The sequence below is a fragment of the Lepisma saccharinum genome, chromosome 5 (genome assembly GCF_977018435.1).
Source record: "Lepisma saccharinum chromosome 5, izLepSacc3.1, whole genome shotgun sequence".
NCBI classification, from domain to species: domain Eukaryota; kingdom Metazoa; phylum Arthropoda; class Insecta; order Zygentoma; family Lepismatidae; genus Lepisma; species Lepisma saccharinum.
In genome coordinates this window covers 86,900,447-86,917,423 of record NC_139233.1, presented here as the reverse complement: position 1 = coordinate 86,917,423, position 16,977 = coordinate 86,900,447, and the positions used below count along the sequence as shown (strand labels likewise).

Below are 16,977 nucleotides of genomic sequence, written 5' to 3'. Positions count from 1 at the left end.
AAATGTAGAAGATACATTTTCCGGTGTAACCTTGAAATAAAATAAATTAGAAAACAATAATTTGAAGTCAAATTATTTGCTAAGGTAGGTGAGCCAAAGGTAGCTCATGTTCCCGAGGTGGCCCACATTACGAAAATCGTATTAGTATTTAACACAGCTAACAAACGGCACTACATTAATATACCTAACAGTGGCGAAGCGTGACATCTTCACGTAGTCGTCGCAAGATTTTCTGAACGTCAGGGTCGATCTTTCAACGCATTTGGGGGGGGGGGCAATATTTCACTGCGATAAACGTCAAGGTCATTGCCAATTCAACGTAAAAGCTCATACTACAGATCTTACGTCCACAAAATACATAATTATATCCCACACGATGAGAAATATTAAAGATGATTATATTGTTCAATATGTGTTTTTCCTCTTAACAAGTGGAAATAGTAGACATTCGCAGTGGCGTGCCCAGGATTTTCGAAAAGGGGAGGGTACGTGTTCTTTTTTTTAGTAACCATTCATCATTTTGCCACCTTTTTCTACCTTTCACGGTGTTATTTTTATATTGAGCCTAAGTAGGAATTATGACCCTCACCAACCTCTCACTAGAGCATGCCACTGGGCACTCGGAAGAATCTTGATGACTCCAGAGAAACCTTGCCGTCTGGCTGTAAACATGGGGAGGGGGGCTGAAAAAAGTCTGTTATGAACCAGACCTTCAAGAGTGGGGGAAAGTAGAGGTTGTTGGACCTTGTCGTACGGTCTGCCTGTTCGGAAGCGTTCGGCTGTTCTCGACACCGGCAGAGACCACAGAGATTCGCACCATTCTGCGATGAGCTGAGCCGTCCAACACCATCGCCTTCAATAGGAATCTTAGCGGGAGGGTTCGGTGCGAGGGGTAGTACCGGGCCCTCATTTCGATGCGCTAAACTTTACCAAATCTCTTGCGTATTTCGAGCTGTTTCATGCTGTGGCTTGACTTATTTCACATAATTATGCGAATATCCTGACTTATTTTTATTATTATTTTTTTTAACTCTTCTCTAAAATATTTAAAATCTAATATTTTAAACATTTTGCTTGGTCATCGCCGAAGCTCCCGGTGACCGGATACCCAGTCCCCCCGGGTGCGCCATGCAGAAAGCCAACTGTCTCGTGCTGCCAGCAGCCATTTTATGTAAGTTATTGTGGAACCCTGGCGTTGTAGGGACTGTGCAGACCAGTCCTCCACGGAGGCCAGCTATTCGTCGTTACTGTATACAATGCATGTCAACAATCAAAAGTTTGACACCAACAATGTTCTCTAATAAGATGTAGAAACGTGAATAAACATGAATAAATATGTTTTCTTGAGCACAAACATAATTTTCTAAGCCAACTATAAGCTACGAGCCACCTTTGGGATCCATGGGCCACCTTTGGAGTAGATTTAACGGTTTTGTAATTCTTTTTTTTTTTTTTTTTAAGTTACAAGCTATGTTAGAAAATATCCATTTGGTACACTTTGTTAGTTATAACACCATTAAGCCTTGTTTCCGTGATATGAAAAACTCAATATGCTGACCAAGGCAGAAAAATTTATTTTATTTTAAAACATAAACTAAACGTAACGTTTCGACCTAATAGCAAGGTCTTCATCAGACTCTGTACCCAGACCTTGCTAGAAGGTTGAAACGTTACGTTTAGTTTATGTTTTAAAATAAAATATTTTTTTCTGCCTTGGTCAGCATATTGAATATGAGAAATATTAAATATGATTATATTGTTCAATATGTGTTTTTCCTCTTAACAAGTGGAAATAGTAGACATTCGCAGTGGCGTGCCCAGTATTTTCGAAAAGGGGGGGGTTCTTTTTTTTTTAGTAACCATTCATCATTTTGCCACCTTATTAGATGATGGCATGCTGCTTTGATGACAACATTGAAGCCATAACATGCACATTTTTCTTGCAAAAAACAGAATAGAATCAACAAAACACTTTCAGTCAACAGTAACATGCTGTTTTTCCCCAATCTCACAATAAATATGTTTACGTTTTAATTTCTTTTATAATCTCTGTACTTCAAAATTGTTATTCCCTAATTTGTATATGATCTTACTTTGGTTCTCATCAACTTATAATAATTGTAAAAGGGGGGGGGGTAAAGAAATATCTGCGAAATGAATGAACATGTTTTAAACAAATCACACAACACAGTATTTATATTGATCTAATTTATTACTTATTATGAATGTTGAATATTACTGATTCACAGCTCATTCATCTTTAACAATTTTACCAGAATTCTTCTATCTTATGTAAATTATTTATTTTTAGAATTCTTTCCGGCCGAAAAACAGCAGGGAATAAAGTGGAGAAGGTTGTTACTTTGTGAAGGGTGTGAAGGCAAACCACACATGTGTATTCCTTGCTTCAATAGAGTTCACGTGGAGTGATCACAGTTTTCAAGTGTTGACTGAAACTTTTCAAAAGTTTTGTGAAAACATTTGCAATGCAGTAGTGTAACTCATTTCTTTTACAAAAATATGAATATTATGTATTGTGCTGTATTATATATTTTTTCCTGTTCCCAAAATATATGCCATTGTATGTAAACCATTGCAATACAGGTTAATCTGTTAATTCCACATAATTTAGGAATTTCTATACGTGAGCGCCAAATTTCAGTTCCACGAGTGGCATCTTGTCGCCGTTTCGACGTTGCAAATCGCTCATTTCCACGAGTGGCACCGTCCCGGTATTGCAAATCGCTCACTTCCACGAGTGTATGTGTGTGTGTGTGTGTGTGTTTGTTTGTTTTTGTTTTTTTTTATATTGTGTAGTAGTTGTGGTGTGTGTGTGTGTTTATATTGTGTTATAGTTGTGATGTGTTTGTGTGTGTTTTGTGTAGTAGTTGTGATGTGTTTGTGTTTGTCTTGCGTAGTAGTTATGCTGTCTAATGTGTTTGTGTTCGTCTTGTGTAGTAATTGTGCTGTCTAATGTGTTTGTGTTTGTCTTGTGTAGTAGTTCCTCCATTCATATTGGGGGTTAGGCGTAGAGCTGACAACTCTGCACTGTAAAAAGACATGTCAAGAAACAGAAATATAAGGCCATGGATGTTCCCAAGGTAAAATATTCCGGAGGTAAAATAGTCCCCCGTTCGGATCTCCGGGTGGGGACTACTTTGGGAGGTCCCTGGACTAATGATAAGATCTACGTTAGGAATAAGGATATTAAATTAGGCACCTGGAATGTTCTGAGCCTTTACCGGCCTGGGGCATTTCAGTGTACAATTAATGAGATAGTGAAGTATAAATTAGATGTAGTAGCTGTCCAGGAAGTTAGGTGGACAGGAGAAGGGAATTGTAAAACTAAAAATTATACTTTTTTCTATGGTGGTACGGAAAATCATAATTTTGGAACAGGCTTTTTCGTAAATAATAGAATTATCTCGGCTCTTAAAACAGTAGAATTTATTAATGATAGGATATCATATGCAGTTTTACAGGGTAGGTGGTGTAAAATTATTTTAATAAACATACATGCACCAACGGAAGATAAAGATGATAATACTAAAGATGATTTTTATACAGAGTTAGAACAGGTCTTTGATAAATTTTCTCAGTATGATATGAAAATTCTGTTAGGTGACTGTAATGCACAGATTGGCCAAGAAGATACATTTAAACCCACGATTGGTAAAGAAAGTCTTCATGAATTAAGTAATGATAATGGTATAAGATTGATTACTTTTGCAACCTCAAAGAATTTAATTGTGAAAAGTACCACTTTTAAACATAAAGATATCCATAAATATACCTGGTCTTCTCCAGATGGTAAAACTCATAATCAGATAGATCATATTCTCATTGATAAGAAAAGGCATACTAGTATAATTGACGTTCGTACACATAGAGGTGCTGACTGTGCCAGTGACCATTATTTAGTAATTGCTAAATTAAGAGAAAGACTCTCAGTGATAAATCATAAGCAACAAAATCTAAAAGTTCTAAAATTTGATACAGGAAAGTTTACTGATGAAAGAATTAAGAAAGATTACCAAATTAAACTGTCAAATAGATTTGATGTATTGCAGGATTTAAATGATGATGAAAATATAAATGAAACAGACGTAAATAAGAATTGGGAGCACATACGTAATGCAATAGAATCAGCAGCTAAAGAAAGTATAGGATACCATAAACCAAGAAAAAGTAAGCCATGGTTTGATAATGAATGTCATAATCTAATAGAAATAAGAAATCAGGCTAGACTTAGGTGGTTAAATAACTCGGATGATACAAATCTAAGCAATTATAATAGAATAAAGCGAGAAGTTAACCGCACGTTTAGAAGTAAAATAAGAGAATACTTGAAAAGCAAAATTAACGAAATTGAAACAAACAGCAAAAATAAAAATATCAGAGATTTATATAAAGGTGTAAATGAATTTAGAAAGGGGTGGCAACCTAAAGTAAACTTGATAAAAGATAAAGACGGTGATTTTCTAGCTGACCCAAGCGATATTTTAAATAGATGGAAGAACTACTTTAATGACCTTTTAAATGTCCATGTAGGAGATAAATCAGAAGAAAATGAAGTACACACAGCAGAACCTTTAGTTCCAGAACCTAACTTGACTGAAGTTAAAGATGCTATTAAAAGGCTAAAGAATAACAAAGCACCTGGCATTGATTTAATACCAGCTGAGTTAATTAAATATGGTGGAAAATCATTAATATGTCAAATTCATAAATTAATTTCTATAATATGGAATAAAGAAGAAATCCCACAAACAGTGGAAAGAATCCATAATTGTTCCTGTGTTTAAAAAAGGTGATAAAATGAACTGCAATAATTACCGTGGAATTTCTCTACTCTCAACAACATACAATATATTGTCTAACATTCTTTTAACAAGACTAACCCCATATGCTAATGAAATTATAGGTGATTATCAATGTGGATTTAAACGTAACAGATCAACTACAGATCAAATTTTTCACATCAGACACTTGAAAAAAGTGGGAATATAATCAAAATGTCCATCAGCTATTCATTGATTTCAAAAAAGCATATGATTCGGTCAAAAGAGATAAATTATATAATAAATTAGTAGAGTTTGGAATACCTAAGAAGCTTGTTAGTATGATAAAAATATGCACCAGTGAAACAGAAAGTAAAATTCGTGTGGGTAATAATATGTCTGACAAATTTATAATTCATGATGGGTTAAAACAAGGAGATTCATTATCTCCATTGCTCTTTAATTTTGCCTTAGAATATGCTGTAAGGAAGGTAAAAGAAAGTAAAGAAGGACTAAAATTAAATGGTGTGACTCAGTTGTTAGCATATGCAGATGATGTAGACTTACTGGGGATGATATAAATACGATTAAGAATAATGCTAAAATATTTTTCAAAACTGTTAAAGAGAAAGGTTTTGAAGTTAACAAAGAGAAAACTAAATATATGCTTACAGGCCGAAACCAAGTGTTAGGTAATAATCAAAATCTAATTATTGATAACAACTCCTTTGAAACAGTTTCCAAATTCAAATACTTAGGAGTAATATTAACAAATGAAAATTATATTAAAGAGGAAATAAAAAGTAGGCTTAATTCAGGAAATGCATGTTACTTCTCTCTTCATAAACTTTTGTCTTCTCGTTTAATATCTAAGAAACTAAAAGTTAAAATATACAAAACAGTAATTTTGCCTGTAGTATTATATGGGTGTGAAACTTGGTCCCTTACATTGAAAGAGGAACATAAATTGAGAGTATTTGAAAATAAGATCCTTAGGAGAATATTTGGACCTAAAAGGGATGAGGAGACAGGTGAGTGGAGAAGGTTACATAATTTAGAACTACATAATTTGTATTCATGTCCAGATATTATTAGAATAATTAAATCAAGAAGACTTAGGTGGGCAGGCCATGTGGCACGAATGGGAGAGGAAAGAGGAGTTTACAGGATTCTTGTTGGGAAACCAGATGGTAAGAGACCTGTAGGAAGGCCAAGACGAAGATGGAGGGACAACGTCGAGATGGACCTAAAGGAAATCGGTAACGATGGAAAAGAATATATAGATCTTGCTCAAGATAGGGACAGTAGGAAGGCCTGTGTTGCTGCAGCCATGAACCTTCGGGTTTAAGAAGGCTAGAGAGTTAGTTAGTTAGGTCAGCATATTGAGTTTTTCTTTTGTTAGTTGGTTATAGGAGTTGTTTATTTTAATTTCAGAAAATTTTCTCTCATTAGAGATTTGTTAATTGGCCTACATGCTTAACTAGGTCCACCTTTGGTTCACCCACCTTCTTTTTTTAGAAGGTTTCATCCAGTACAGTTCTTGCCACTAAGTGGTCTCTAATTTGTGGAATGTGTGCCAAACGTAATTTTGGAGCAATCATGGTGACTGGCAGCGCCGGATTCAGACGAAATTGGGCCTGATGCTGCATACCGTCGATTTTTTTATACAACTAACTTTCAAGGTGAAAATTTTACTACCTGTGTCTAGGCGTCCGAAATGGGGCTCCAAATTTCATTCTAAGATTTATTTTCAGGTTATTATAGCAAAAGAAAACTCTTCAGCTTTCGGAAAGTTCTCGTCTGTTTTCATCTGGGTCTATTTCAGGAATGGGCCTAATGTTGCAGCATCAATAGCACCCACTTTAATCCGGCCCTGGTGACTGGGTGCTCCTTTACACTAGTCTATCGAAAGGGTAAGCAAATAATGTCTCAATCAGCTATTCACACCCTCGTCTCTCAAAATTCAAATCTGAAACAAATGTGAAAACCTGGCTTTTGAGTGATATAAGACGTGCTGAAGAGAAAAGAAATGTGTTAAAAGGAAATAAAGTAGTATGTACTATGTTACGACGGAGATTATCAAGATACAGATATCTATTCCCTATTGTGAACTTCGTTACTGCTTGTACCCTGCAGGCCTACCTGACACCAGTTTCCACTTCTGTTGGCATTGGTAATACTGTTGAAAAGATTCTCATTTCATTTTGCATTTAAATCATTTCTATTTACACCAGAATCAGACTCAACGCACGTAGATATTATTGTTACATGTTCAGATGCTGGTATAATATTTCCATTCATTTAAACTTACCAATTTCTTTAACCCCATTTTGTCTCTTCTCGTCTTCTTTCTTCATTCTCCACTCGACTTTTCTCTCTTGGATTATCTGTAATATCAATAAACTCTATGAAGAGAGGCATTAAGATATTTTTTTTTTCATGCAGTTAATTGTGATAGAAGGTTTTGAGTAGGTTAGGTTTCCTTTATTTCACCGCACATTCCCAAGGGTCCAAATGCGTGTGAAAAATGAAAACCACTCCAAACACCTAAGCATTCGCAACATTCTCACCACACAACAGCCATTTAACCACTTGATGTAAAATCGGTGCTGATTGATTGATTTCTCTTTATTTTTTGTACTTTGCTTTTTGTGCCACTTTTGGCTAATTTGCGAAGATGGGGATGAGTGATGATTAGACTCCGGATTTTTTTGTAATATCAAAGTACAAAATATGTACATAAATGTGTATTATCAAAAGGATATGTAGCAAAATGTGTATTATCAAAAGAATATGTAGCAAAATATGTAATATTAATTGTAATTGAGTATCCAAGCAATTTCAAGAATTCTCCTAGATATTTACTTTATTTGAACATATTCAACATAATTTTAAGAACATAAGTTGCTCAAATTAAAATTTGTATAAAATTTATAAACTCAAAAAAGCACAGATATTTAAGTAACTGGTTTTGTCAACTATTAATTACTTTTCACGTCGCAAATTATTATATAATATGTAAATATGTAAGAGAGCTCTTTGTAACTTTCGAAACAAATTGTAAAAAAAGCATCTACAGAAAGAACAATCGAATAAAAAGACATAGTTACTTTTGTACTTTTTGTACAAGGGAACGTATTGTGTAACTCGTTACGTACTCTTATCCACTGATGCCAAGTTTCTAGATGCTTCGCAAGATCTTAAAAGCGAAATGAAAATATGCAAACAGAAAGGGGGGGAGAGAAACTCCATCATCTTTTGATAAATAAAGAGTTCCCGTATATATACTAGTAGAGTAGATTAGGGGGTTCTGCATAACACTTGGTACGAGGCCTATTATTTTTATTAATTTAAGCACAATAGAAAACCTATTTTGACGATGTTTTTGTCGATTTTATACTATTGCAAATCTGTGTTTTTTCATCTCACACTTCGTACGAGTGACACGAGGCCTATTGTTTTTATTAATTTAAGCACAATGGAAAACATATATTGATGATGTTTTTGTTGATTTTATACTTTTGTAAATTTGTGTTTTTCATCTCGTACTTCGTACGAATGTCATAATTTCTTACGAGTTAAAGTACACCTACACCCACGCACGCCTACACCCATGCACACCTACACCCACGCACACCTACACCTATTTACTTCCGGTCTACTTCCGGTCTACTTCCGGTTTACTTCTGGTCTACTTCCGGTCTACTTCCGGTCTACTTGACAGACACATGTGAGTTTTTTTTCAGTTTTTTTTTTAAGTATACACCCACACCCACCCACGCCCACCCACACAAATTTACTTTCGGTCTACTTCCGGTCTACTTGGCTGTATTATGACGTAATGCGATGACGTGGTGTTTTCTGATTGGTTGGATTATGACGTAATGCGATGCCGTGTTGTTTTCTGATTGGCTCACTGTTTGTGATGTTTTCAACGCGGTCCGCGCTTAGGTTATTTAAATGCGAAAGCATTACAGGTCAGTCCATAAATATACGTTTATGATCAACCTTCGCCACATAACTTTGTTAGTACTATCTCGCAGCAGTTGAAAATCAATCCAAAAATTCGGATTACTCGAGATAGTATCAGATTTCATCTCTACTCCAAACCAGAATTTGACCGCTTACGTGCTCTCTTGGAATTCAAGCAAGTAAATCATGCAATTGCACCGGAGAGGACGAACGACAAAGTTAAAGTCGTTCTTCGTCTTCTCCCAATTGACCTGGATCCCAAGGAGATATGTGAGGCATTGCACGCTGAAGGTTTCGAAGCATTATCCGTCCAACAGATGACTCAACGAGCCTCGTCATCTCTGGGAAGAAAGAAGATTCCGCTCTTCTTAGTGACGTTATTGAAATCGTCAGAAGTCGCTAACATTTATCAACTAGAAGCAATTGGACGATACAGCGTACAAGTGGACCCTTACCAGCCATCAATGATATTACAATGTTTCCGATGTCAGAGGCTGGGACATACCCAGCGCTGTTGCAAAACAACGCCTCGTTGTGTGAAATGTGCGAGAGCACATTTGGCAGCAGAATGTCCCTTGACAGACGACCAACCACCGACTTGTGTCAACTGCGGGGGTGCCCACCCCGCAAATTACCGAGGCTGTAGCACTTTTACATCGAGCCAAAATTATTCAGCTTCTGTCGCTCGATCACGTCAACTTCTTCCTGGAACAGCATCATTGCCAGATACCAGACCCACCGTCACTCCAGCATCATCGGCGGGACCATCCAGCGGATCGCAAGAAGAACCATCGACAGCAAGGCAGGCTCCAATTCGACCTACGGCCGCTTCTCAACCAATATCTTATGCGCAATATGCGGATCCGCAGAGACGGCAACGAAGAAGATCTTACGTCCCTTCACCAACATCTACCGGAGAGGGTTTCATCGCACTCATAGACCTGGCTAAACATTGGAATTTTTCCAAAATTTGGCGCCACTTATCAAGAGGACTTCAACAGATCTCACAGGCGACGACTGGTATGGCAGTAATTAGCACCATCATACAAATTTTGCTTGAAATGCAATCAGATGGCTGCTTCTAGGCAACGCAATTTATTGCGACAACTGAATATGCTAATTTATAATGCAAATGGCATAAAACAGCAAACACCTGAACTGTACCAGCTGCTAACAGATAAACGGATAGATATAGCTCTCATTAACGAAACACACCTAAAACCAAACATTCAATGGAACGTATCGAAGTACCGCATTATCCGTGAAGATAGAATAGGCCGACAAAAGGGAGGCCTAATAATCCTTGTACGCAAAGGCATGAATGCCGCACAAATTGCACTTCCTCACTTGTATTCAATCGAAGCAATTGGCATTCGGCTGCATGCAGCAGATAAAGACCTTATTATAGTAGCAGCATACAGATCTCCCGGCTCTGCTTTGCAAGAACAAGATATCTATACACTACATTCATTAGGACCCCATGTAGTGGTGGCAGGAGATCTAAACGCCAAGCATCCCACGTGGAATTCTAGGGTGTCCAACACGGCGGGTAATTTACTTTACCGAACACTTCCAACAACTGCATTTGTGATATCGGCCCCGAAGGACCCAACCTTTTATCCAACGGGTCGAGGACTTCCTGATGTCTTAGATGTCCTCTTATGTAAGGGAGTGGGGACGAGTATTGCGCCCTACGTTGAAGACTCGCTAATTTCGGACCACCTACCTGTCTTCACAGCTTTAGCACAAGGGGTCTATTGCTATCGCTTCCAACTACCAAATGCATATATTACACAGTGGGATCAATTCCAGCGTCGTATCCATCAAAAACTGGATCTCCATCTAAACATGACAACCCCAGGTGACATTGATAAAGCTGTGCTACATTTTACCACCGAAGTAGCACAAGCATACAGACAAGCTACTACTGTTCAGACGCCAGACAGGGGCAGGATTAATTCTTCTCCTATTCTTACAATTCTCCTGCACCTAACTCGCTGGGCGCGCAGAAGATGGAAACGAACGAGATCACTGCACCATAGATATGAATGGAAGTTCATTGCCAATCAATTACATAACTATTTGGAACGGGACAGAATAGCTCAATGGGATGCAAGACTACAAAACCTTACTGAACAGGACCCATCCTTTTGGCAATTGGCAAGACCATTGAACGTCAGAGGCACAGGCACTCTCTCTGCACTTACTGGAAATAACCGTACAGTATTTGATCCACGGGAAAAAGCGGAACTTTTGGCAAGACACTTCACTAAAAACTTTCAATTAAATGATGACCTAATAGACTTAACAACGGAGCACGTAGTGTCACAAAGATATCAACAACTACAACAGCTTCCACCTCAATTAGATGCTCCACATATTTCACCTCGAGAAATAAGTAACATAGTTAAAACTCTAAAAACTACTTCCGCTCCCGGTTTAGATGGAATTCCCACGTCAGCCTTACAGAAACTGACACGAAAAGGTTTTGTGTTCCTGGCAAAATTATTTACGGCAATACTAAAACTCAGTTATTTTCCTCCTATATGGAAGCTGGCCAAAGTGGTTGCAATACCAAAACCTGGTAAAAGTCCCAAAGAGGTTGAAAATTATAGGCCCATTAGTCTGCTATCGCATGTCAGCAAACTTTTAGAACACGTACTGCGCAATAGATTGACTAAAATCGTAGATGACAATCATCTTCTCCCAGACCATCAGTTTGGCTTTCGCATGGGCCATGGGACTACCCAGCAATTGTTGCGGGTAATTGATTATGCTGCCTCGCACATAAATCGAAGACATAGAGTATTGGGACTTTTTATAGACGTGCAAAAAGCCTTTGATCGCGTTTGGCACCAAGGGCTCCTCTACAAGTTGGACAACCTACCAATACCGATCTGTTATAAAAAGCTCCTTCTCATGTATTTAACAGATAGAAAATTCCAGGTGACAGTCCAGGGAACCAAATCCGATGCCTATACTATTGGTGCAGGAGTTCCGCAAGGTTCGGCATTATCACCTCTGCTGTATGCACTTTATACTGCAGATCTACCGGATATGAAAGATGGTATAATAGCCACATATGCGGATGACACGGCCTTTTTTGTACATGGGAAGAAAGTATCTACCTGTGTAAATAGACTGAAAAAGTACTTGCCATTGTTGGAAGAATGGGCCAGTAAGTGGAAAATCAAATTAAACCCATCAAAGTGCAACACTATGGTACTGGGCTATGGTGGATCCCAAGTACGTCTAAAACTATTCGGCACGGACATACCAGCTGCAAAAACTATACGATATCTAGGGGTATTCATAGACTCCCTTCTTACTTTTGGCCCTCATATCGATACCGTGTGCACTAGAGCACGGAAGAGAATTGGATACCTCACACCACTGCTTCGCTCACCGGTGTTAGCTATGAACTCTCGATTACATCTGTACCTAATGATGGTCAGACCTATTCTTACATATGCAGGTGCAGTATGGCTGCAGGCGGCCAATACTCACCTGGTTAAACTCCAACGACTCCAAAACCGTGTGCTTCGAGCTATTGGATGTTATCCGAGATTAACATCAATTGTGCAACTACATGAGGATCTGGGAATTCCATTTATCCGTGAGGTATTGGAACACCATAGGACCAAGACATGGGAAAAATTGGCCACCCATACCAATCCCCTTATTAAAAATATAGGTACAATTAAAACCAAATATCATAGAATAGCGCTTCCACGTCCATAATAGACATTCTGTTGGCTTCTTAGAACCAATGTGGTAATTAAGTTACCACTTTATGTTGTAATGTTTTGTGTTGTAAATTTATGTATATATTGGGTTTTTTGGGAACAAAAGCACTGTCCCCTTTAGCGACAGATGCAAAGGGTTGTAAATGTCGATTGTAACCTATAAAATTGTAAATAAAAATGAAGTTCTACACCTGTAAATGAATCCTAAAACAAGATGCAGGCCTTATTACTGCTGATGCCCTGACCGACTTAGGTAAAAAAAAAAACAAAAAAAAAAAAAAAAAAAAAAACACAACAGGTCAGTCAGCATCGTGAGAGTGTTTGAAAAGTGCGGACGCGTTGTTGCAGTGCTGCTCATAATTTTTTTCATGTGCTAAGCACAGGGTGATATTTTTTATACTTAGTACAAATATATATTTTATATATAACAAAAAATAGCTAATATAAAATAAAACGTCATGAATATTTTTGGGTTTAGAAAGCAAAAACATAATCAGCCTGTAGACAGAATTCCAGTGAACATGGATGTATTTAGAGAAATTTATCATCAATTGAAAGGGTTAATTCTTGTTCACTTGAATAGTATTTAGTCTCATGTTGACGAGGATACTGGAAAGCACTTATTTGTATTTAATAATAACTTATCATCATATAACTTACCTGTTAGTGGGAAAATTCAAATAAACGTTTCACCACCAAATGCGGCAGTTTTGCACATAGGTCGAAATATGTATAGAATTAAACATAGTACGTTACTTCCTGATACGTCTTATGATGTGGAAGCTGGTGAATTTTTGTATGCTTTGATAATTGGAGAGTGTGATAAATTGATTCCTCTGTTTATCGAAATAAGAATAATCTATCCTCTTATTAATATATAAAATACCTAAAGAAAAAACATGGATATATTTGGTAATAGAAGGCGACAGGAGATTCCAGATAATTCCTGTAAGAAATGAAAAGGCCCACGTATCTCCACCACGTAACGAACTATTTTCTCATCGCATTTCCGAAAAAATGCATGAGAAGCCCCAGCAAATCCACCACGTAACGAACCTTAAAGTTCGTAGGATCTAACAAGTACCTAGAATGTTAACCAATTAATCAATGGGTGATGTAAATTACTCATCATTCATCCTCTGATGAGACCACTCGTCATTGGCATGACGAGTTAACGCTTGGCAATGCGAAAGGTACAAAATCACACTAAGGAACTAAACTACAGAAAAGTCAATGGTCACTCGTTGGGTTTTGTGAACCGTTGAACCTGAATCATGGCTGGGTGTTAGGATAATTACCTGTCTATCTGAAGTATTAAGCTGAATAGAATAAGCGAAGTCCTCTGTTAGCTTCTCCAATTCGTCGACCAAAGCGTCGTTCCACTTCTGACCTACTGCCTTGCTGACCACCTCTTCTCTCTCAACTCAATCCCAAAAGTCAGTCCCCTCTCAGCTTGTCTCACCTCTATATGACTAAGCCATCGAGCTCTTCCTCTATGCCGAATCGAATCGTGTTATTAATTGCCGCCGTGCAAACCGCTGACTCTATAAACAGAAGGAACTACCTGTTTTTCTGAATGCTCAGGAGGTTTGCATAGCGCAACACTGTGCATTATAAACATGCCTCAGAGGCTTGAGACAACTGAGAAAAACAAGTGAATGCCCTGGTCAACGTGAAGCGTTCAGAGCGACTTAATAAAATAAACGTATAATCTTAGGGATTGATACGACTTGTTATCGTCAGCAATGACAAGCAGATTGATTTCCATGGCTTCGTCATCAACAATATTAGTTATCCTTAACAGGATGCACAAAATACTTAACTGAACTATACGAATATATATTTATAGCTAATCGTTTTCCTTCTCTATTTCGTACCCTGTTTTCAAATTTTGTTATGTCGGAAATAGCAACAGGGTATTCGATGCCTGTCATAGCATATTCAATCTCATCGATATATTGTGTGTAATGACTAACCTGACATGGATTATTTGAACGATGAACTGGGTGAAGCGCTGCTAAAATGCACCACATGAAACACTTATTGTCGGTGTTATAAATGTTCAGCACAGCTCTCTTATGCTGAATTTCTACCGGAAGTGGAACATAGCTCGAAGCAGAAAAAGGTGTAAATTTGTTTACATAAGCGATTAACCTGTGAGGACTTCCACATAGAGACCAACCTGATCCCTTAACCTCGAACTCATCGTGTTTCCTAATCAATTCACTAGAAATATTAGAATAAAAAACGTTCAAATTATCAATGTCTGCCAAATAAAGAAATTGGTTTTTCGTTTTGTGAAAGAAAACATTTCTTGTACCCTTGGGTTTCTCATATTCACAAATTAGATCAACATATACTTTTATTCAGTTGTTTTCTAGTTTATTTTTCAGAATATTTATAACAGATGTTTTAATTTCACTCAAGAAATATCACAGCGTGGATTCGAAGTAAAACAGAAATCCAAGAGTTGGTCGTTGAATGCAGATCTAATCGGCTTTTCGTCATTAGACATCTTAATTTGTTTAGAAGTAGAAGTTTCAGTTTCAGGATGATCAATTTTTCTTTTCAATGTTCCATGTCCGGTTCATGCTTTGCAAATTTTCATGTGTTTATTTAAATGTGCAATGCTAATTATTTTTTCACATTGAGTACAAGGCCTAGTAGGTAACGAACGATTTATTTTCGAACCTGTTTCGCTACATCTTGCCCTATGCTTGCTAATATTAGTTTTGGAGATGAATTTTCCACAAATGACACATTCGATGAACTTGGTAGATGACATTTTTTTAAATATGCTTTAAGTAAATAACAATAAGACGCACAATCAAGTCAAGATTCAATAAGACAATTTTAAACTTACGATAATTGATAGAATGTAACTTAAAAAGACAATAGTTATAATTATAATAATTTTTTTCAGCTCTGGTATTTATATACAAATTTTCTCCGAAAAAGATACAAAATTCAATACAAATACAAATTCATACAAATTCAATCTGTGTGAAAAACGATTTGAACCCTCTTCAAAATAAAATAATTGTAGATATTACGACAAAATTTTCAGCTATGTTATTTATACAGAATTTCCAGAGACAACAAGTAACATCTGATCACATCAAAACTTAAATTTGTGTGGGTGGGCATGGGTGTCCGTGGGTGTATACTTAAAAAAAACCTGGAAAAACTCACAAGTGTCTGTCAAGTGGACCGGGAGTAGAACGGAAGTAGACCGGAAGTAGACCGAAAGTAAACAGGAAGTGGACCGGAAGTAGACCGGAAGTAAATAGGTGTAGGTGTGCGTGGGTGTAGGTGTGCATGGGTGTAGGCGTGCGTGGGTGTAGGTGTACTCTAACTCGTAAGAAATTATGACATTCGTACGAAGTACGAGATGAAAAAACACAGATTTACAATAGTATAAAATCAACAAAAACATAATCAAAATAGGTTTTCCATTGTGCTTAAATTAATAAAAACAATAGGCCTCGTACCACTCGTACGAAGTGTGAGATGAAAAAACACAGATTTGCAATAGTATAAAATCGACAAAAACATCGTCAAAATAGGTTTTCTATTGTGCTTAAATTAATAAAAATAATAGGTCTCGTACCAAGTGTTATGCAGAACAGCATAAAACTACTCTACTTATACACTTTATTTTGGTCTTCACTGAAGGTAAAAAAAATATCAGTCTGTCTTTCGGCTTGTGGTGACCGTAAGCACTATGCATCTCATTGATCAGAAAATATGACATTACATGAACTACAAATTTTCTTTATCATGTTTCAGAGATAGAAAATATAGAAAAATGGATCAAGATAGGGAAAATTACCGAAATACGTTGTTTTATGTAAAGTAAATTAGCAACACTGTAGAATATGCAATATCCTGGAAAATATGTAACTTAAAACTTATGCAAAATCATGTCAGTTATATAATTCCTTAACATTTTCCTGTACAAGGTATGTATCTAGGATGGCATGATGAAATTGATGAATGAACACTCACAAACAACCATGCCCAGGCCAGGATTCGAACCCCGGACCCCTGGTGTCGTAGCGCGATGTGCTAACCACTCCGCCACGGGGACCGGCACTGCACGATAAAGTTGTAAAAATTGGTTATCTGGTATAATCGCTCCCAGCTAAACAGGAATTTGAACATCCAGCACTGAGCTGCTCTAAAATCATGTAAAGTAAGTAACAAATTACAAGTAAATATTTGCGAAGAATTACTAAAGCGGCTGACTTACCCTGTTGCTGAGCCCGTGCAATATATTCAAGCAGTTTTCTTCCTCCCTTTTGTATTTGCTCAGCTTGAAAAGAAAATCTGGTCGGAGCCACAGTTTGAACTGTCTCTTGTGTATGATATCGGCAATCCTGCAATATAAGAACAAATCAAGTGAAGATTATGTCAGACGCATCATTTCCCTATAGTTTTACACTTAGAACCGAAAACATGAATAGAGAATTTAAGAG

General features: G+C 37.2%; 1 protein-coding gene across 1 annotated transcript in view; it reads right to left on the bottom strand.

The window, feature by feature from the left end:
* LOC145988129 (cytochrome P450 4c3-like) overlaps nucleotides 1-16,977 on the bottom strand; it is a 69,924-nt gene that overhangs the window by 41,715 nt on the left and 11,232 nt on the right. Inside the window, exons 5-6 of the mRNA XM_083122960.1 lie at nucleotides 16,752-16,878; nucleotides 7,093-7,168 (exon numbers count right to left, since the gene is read on the bottom strand). Of these exons, the coding sequence (XP_082979086.1) occupies nucleotides 7,093-7,168; nucleotides 16,752-16,878 (203 nt within the window). The remainder of the gene's footprint in view (nucleotides 1-7,092; nucleotides 7,169-16,751; nucleotides 16,879-16,977) is intronic.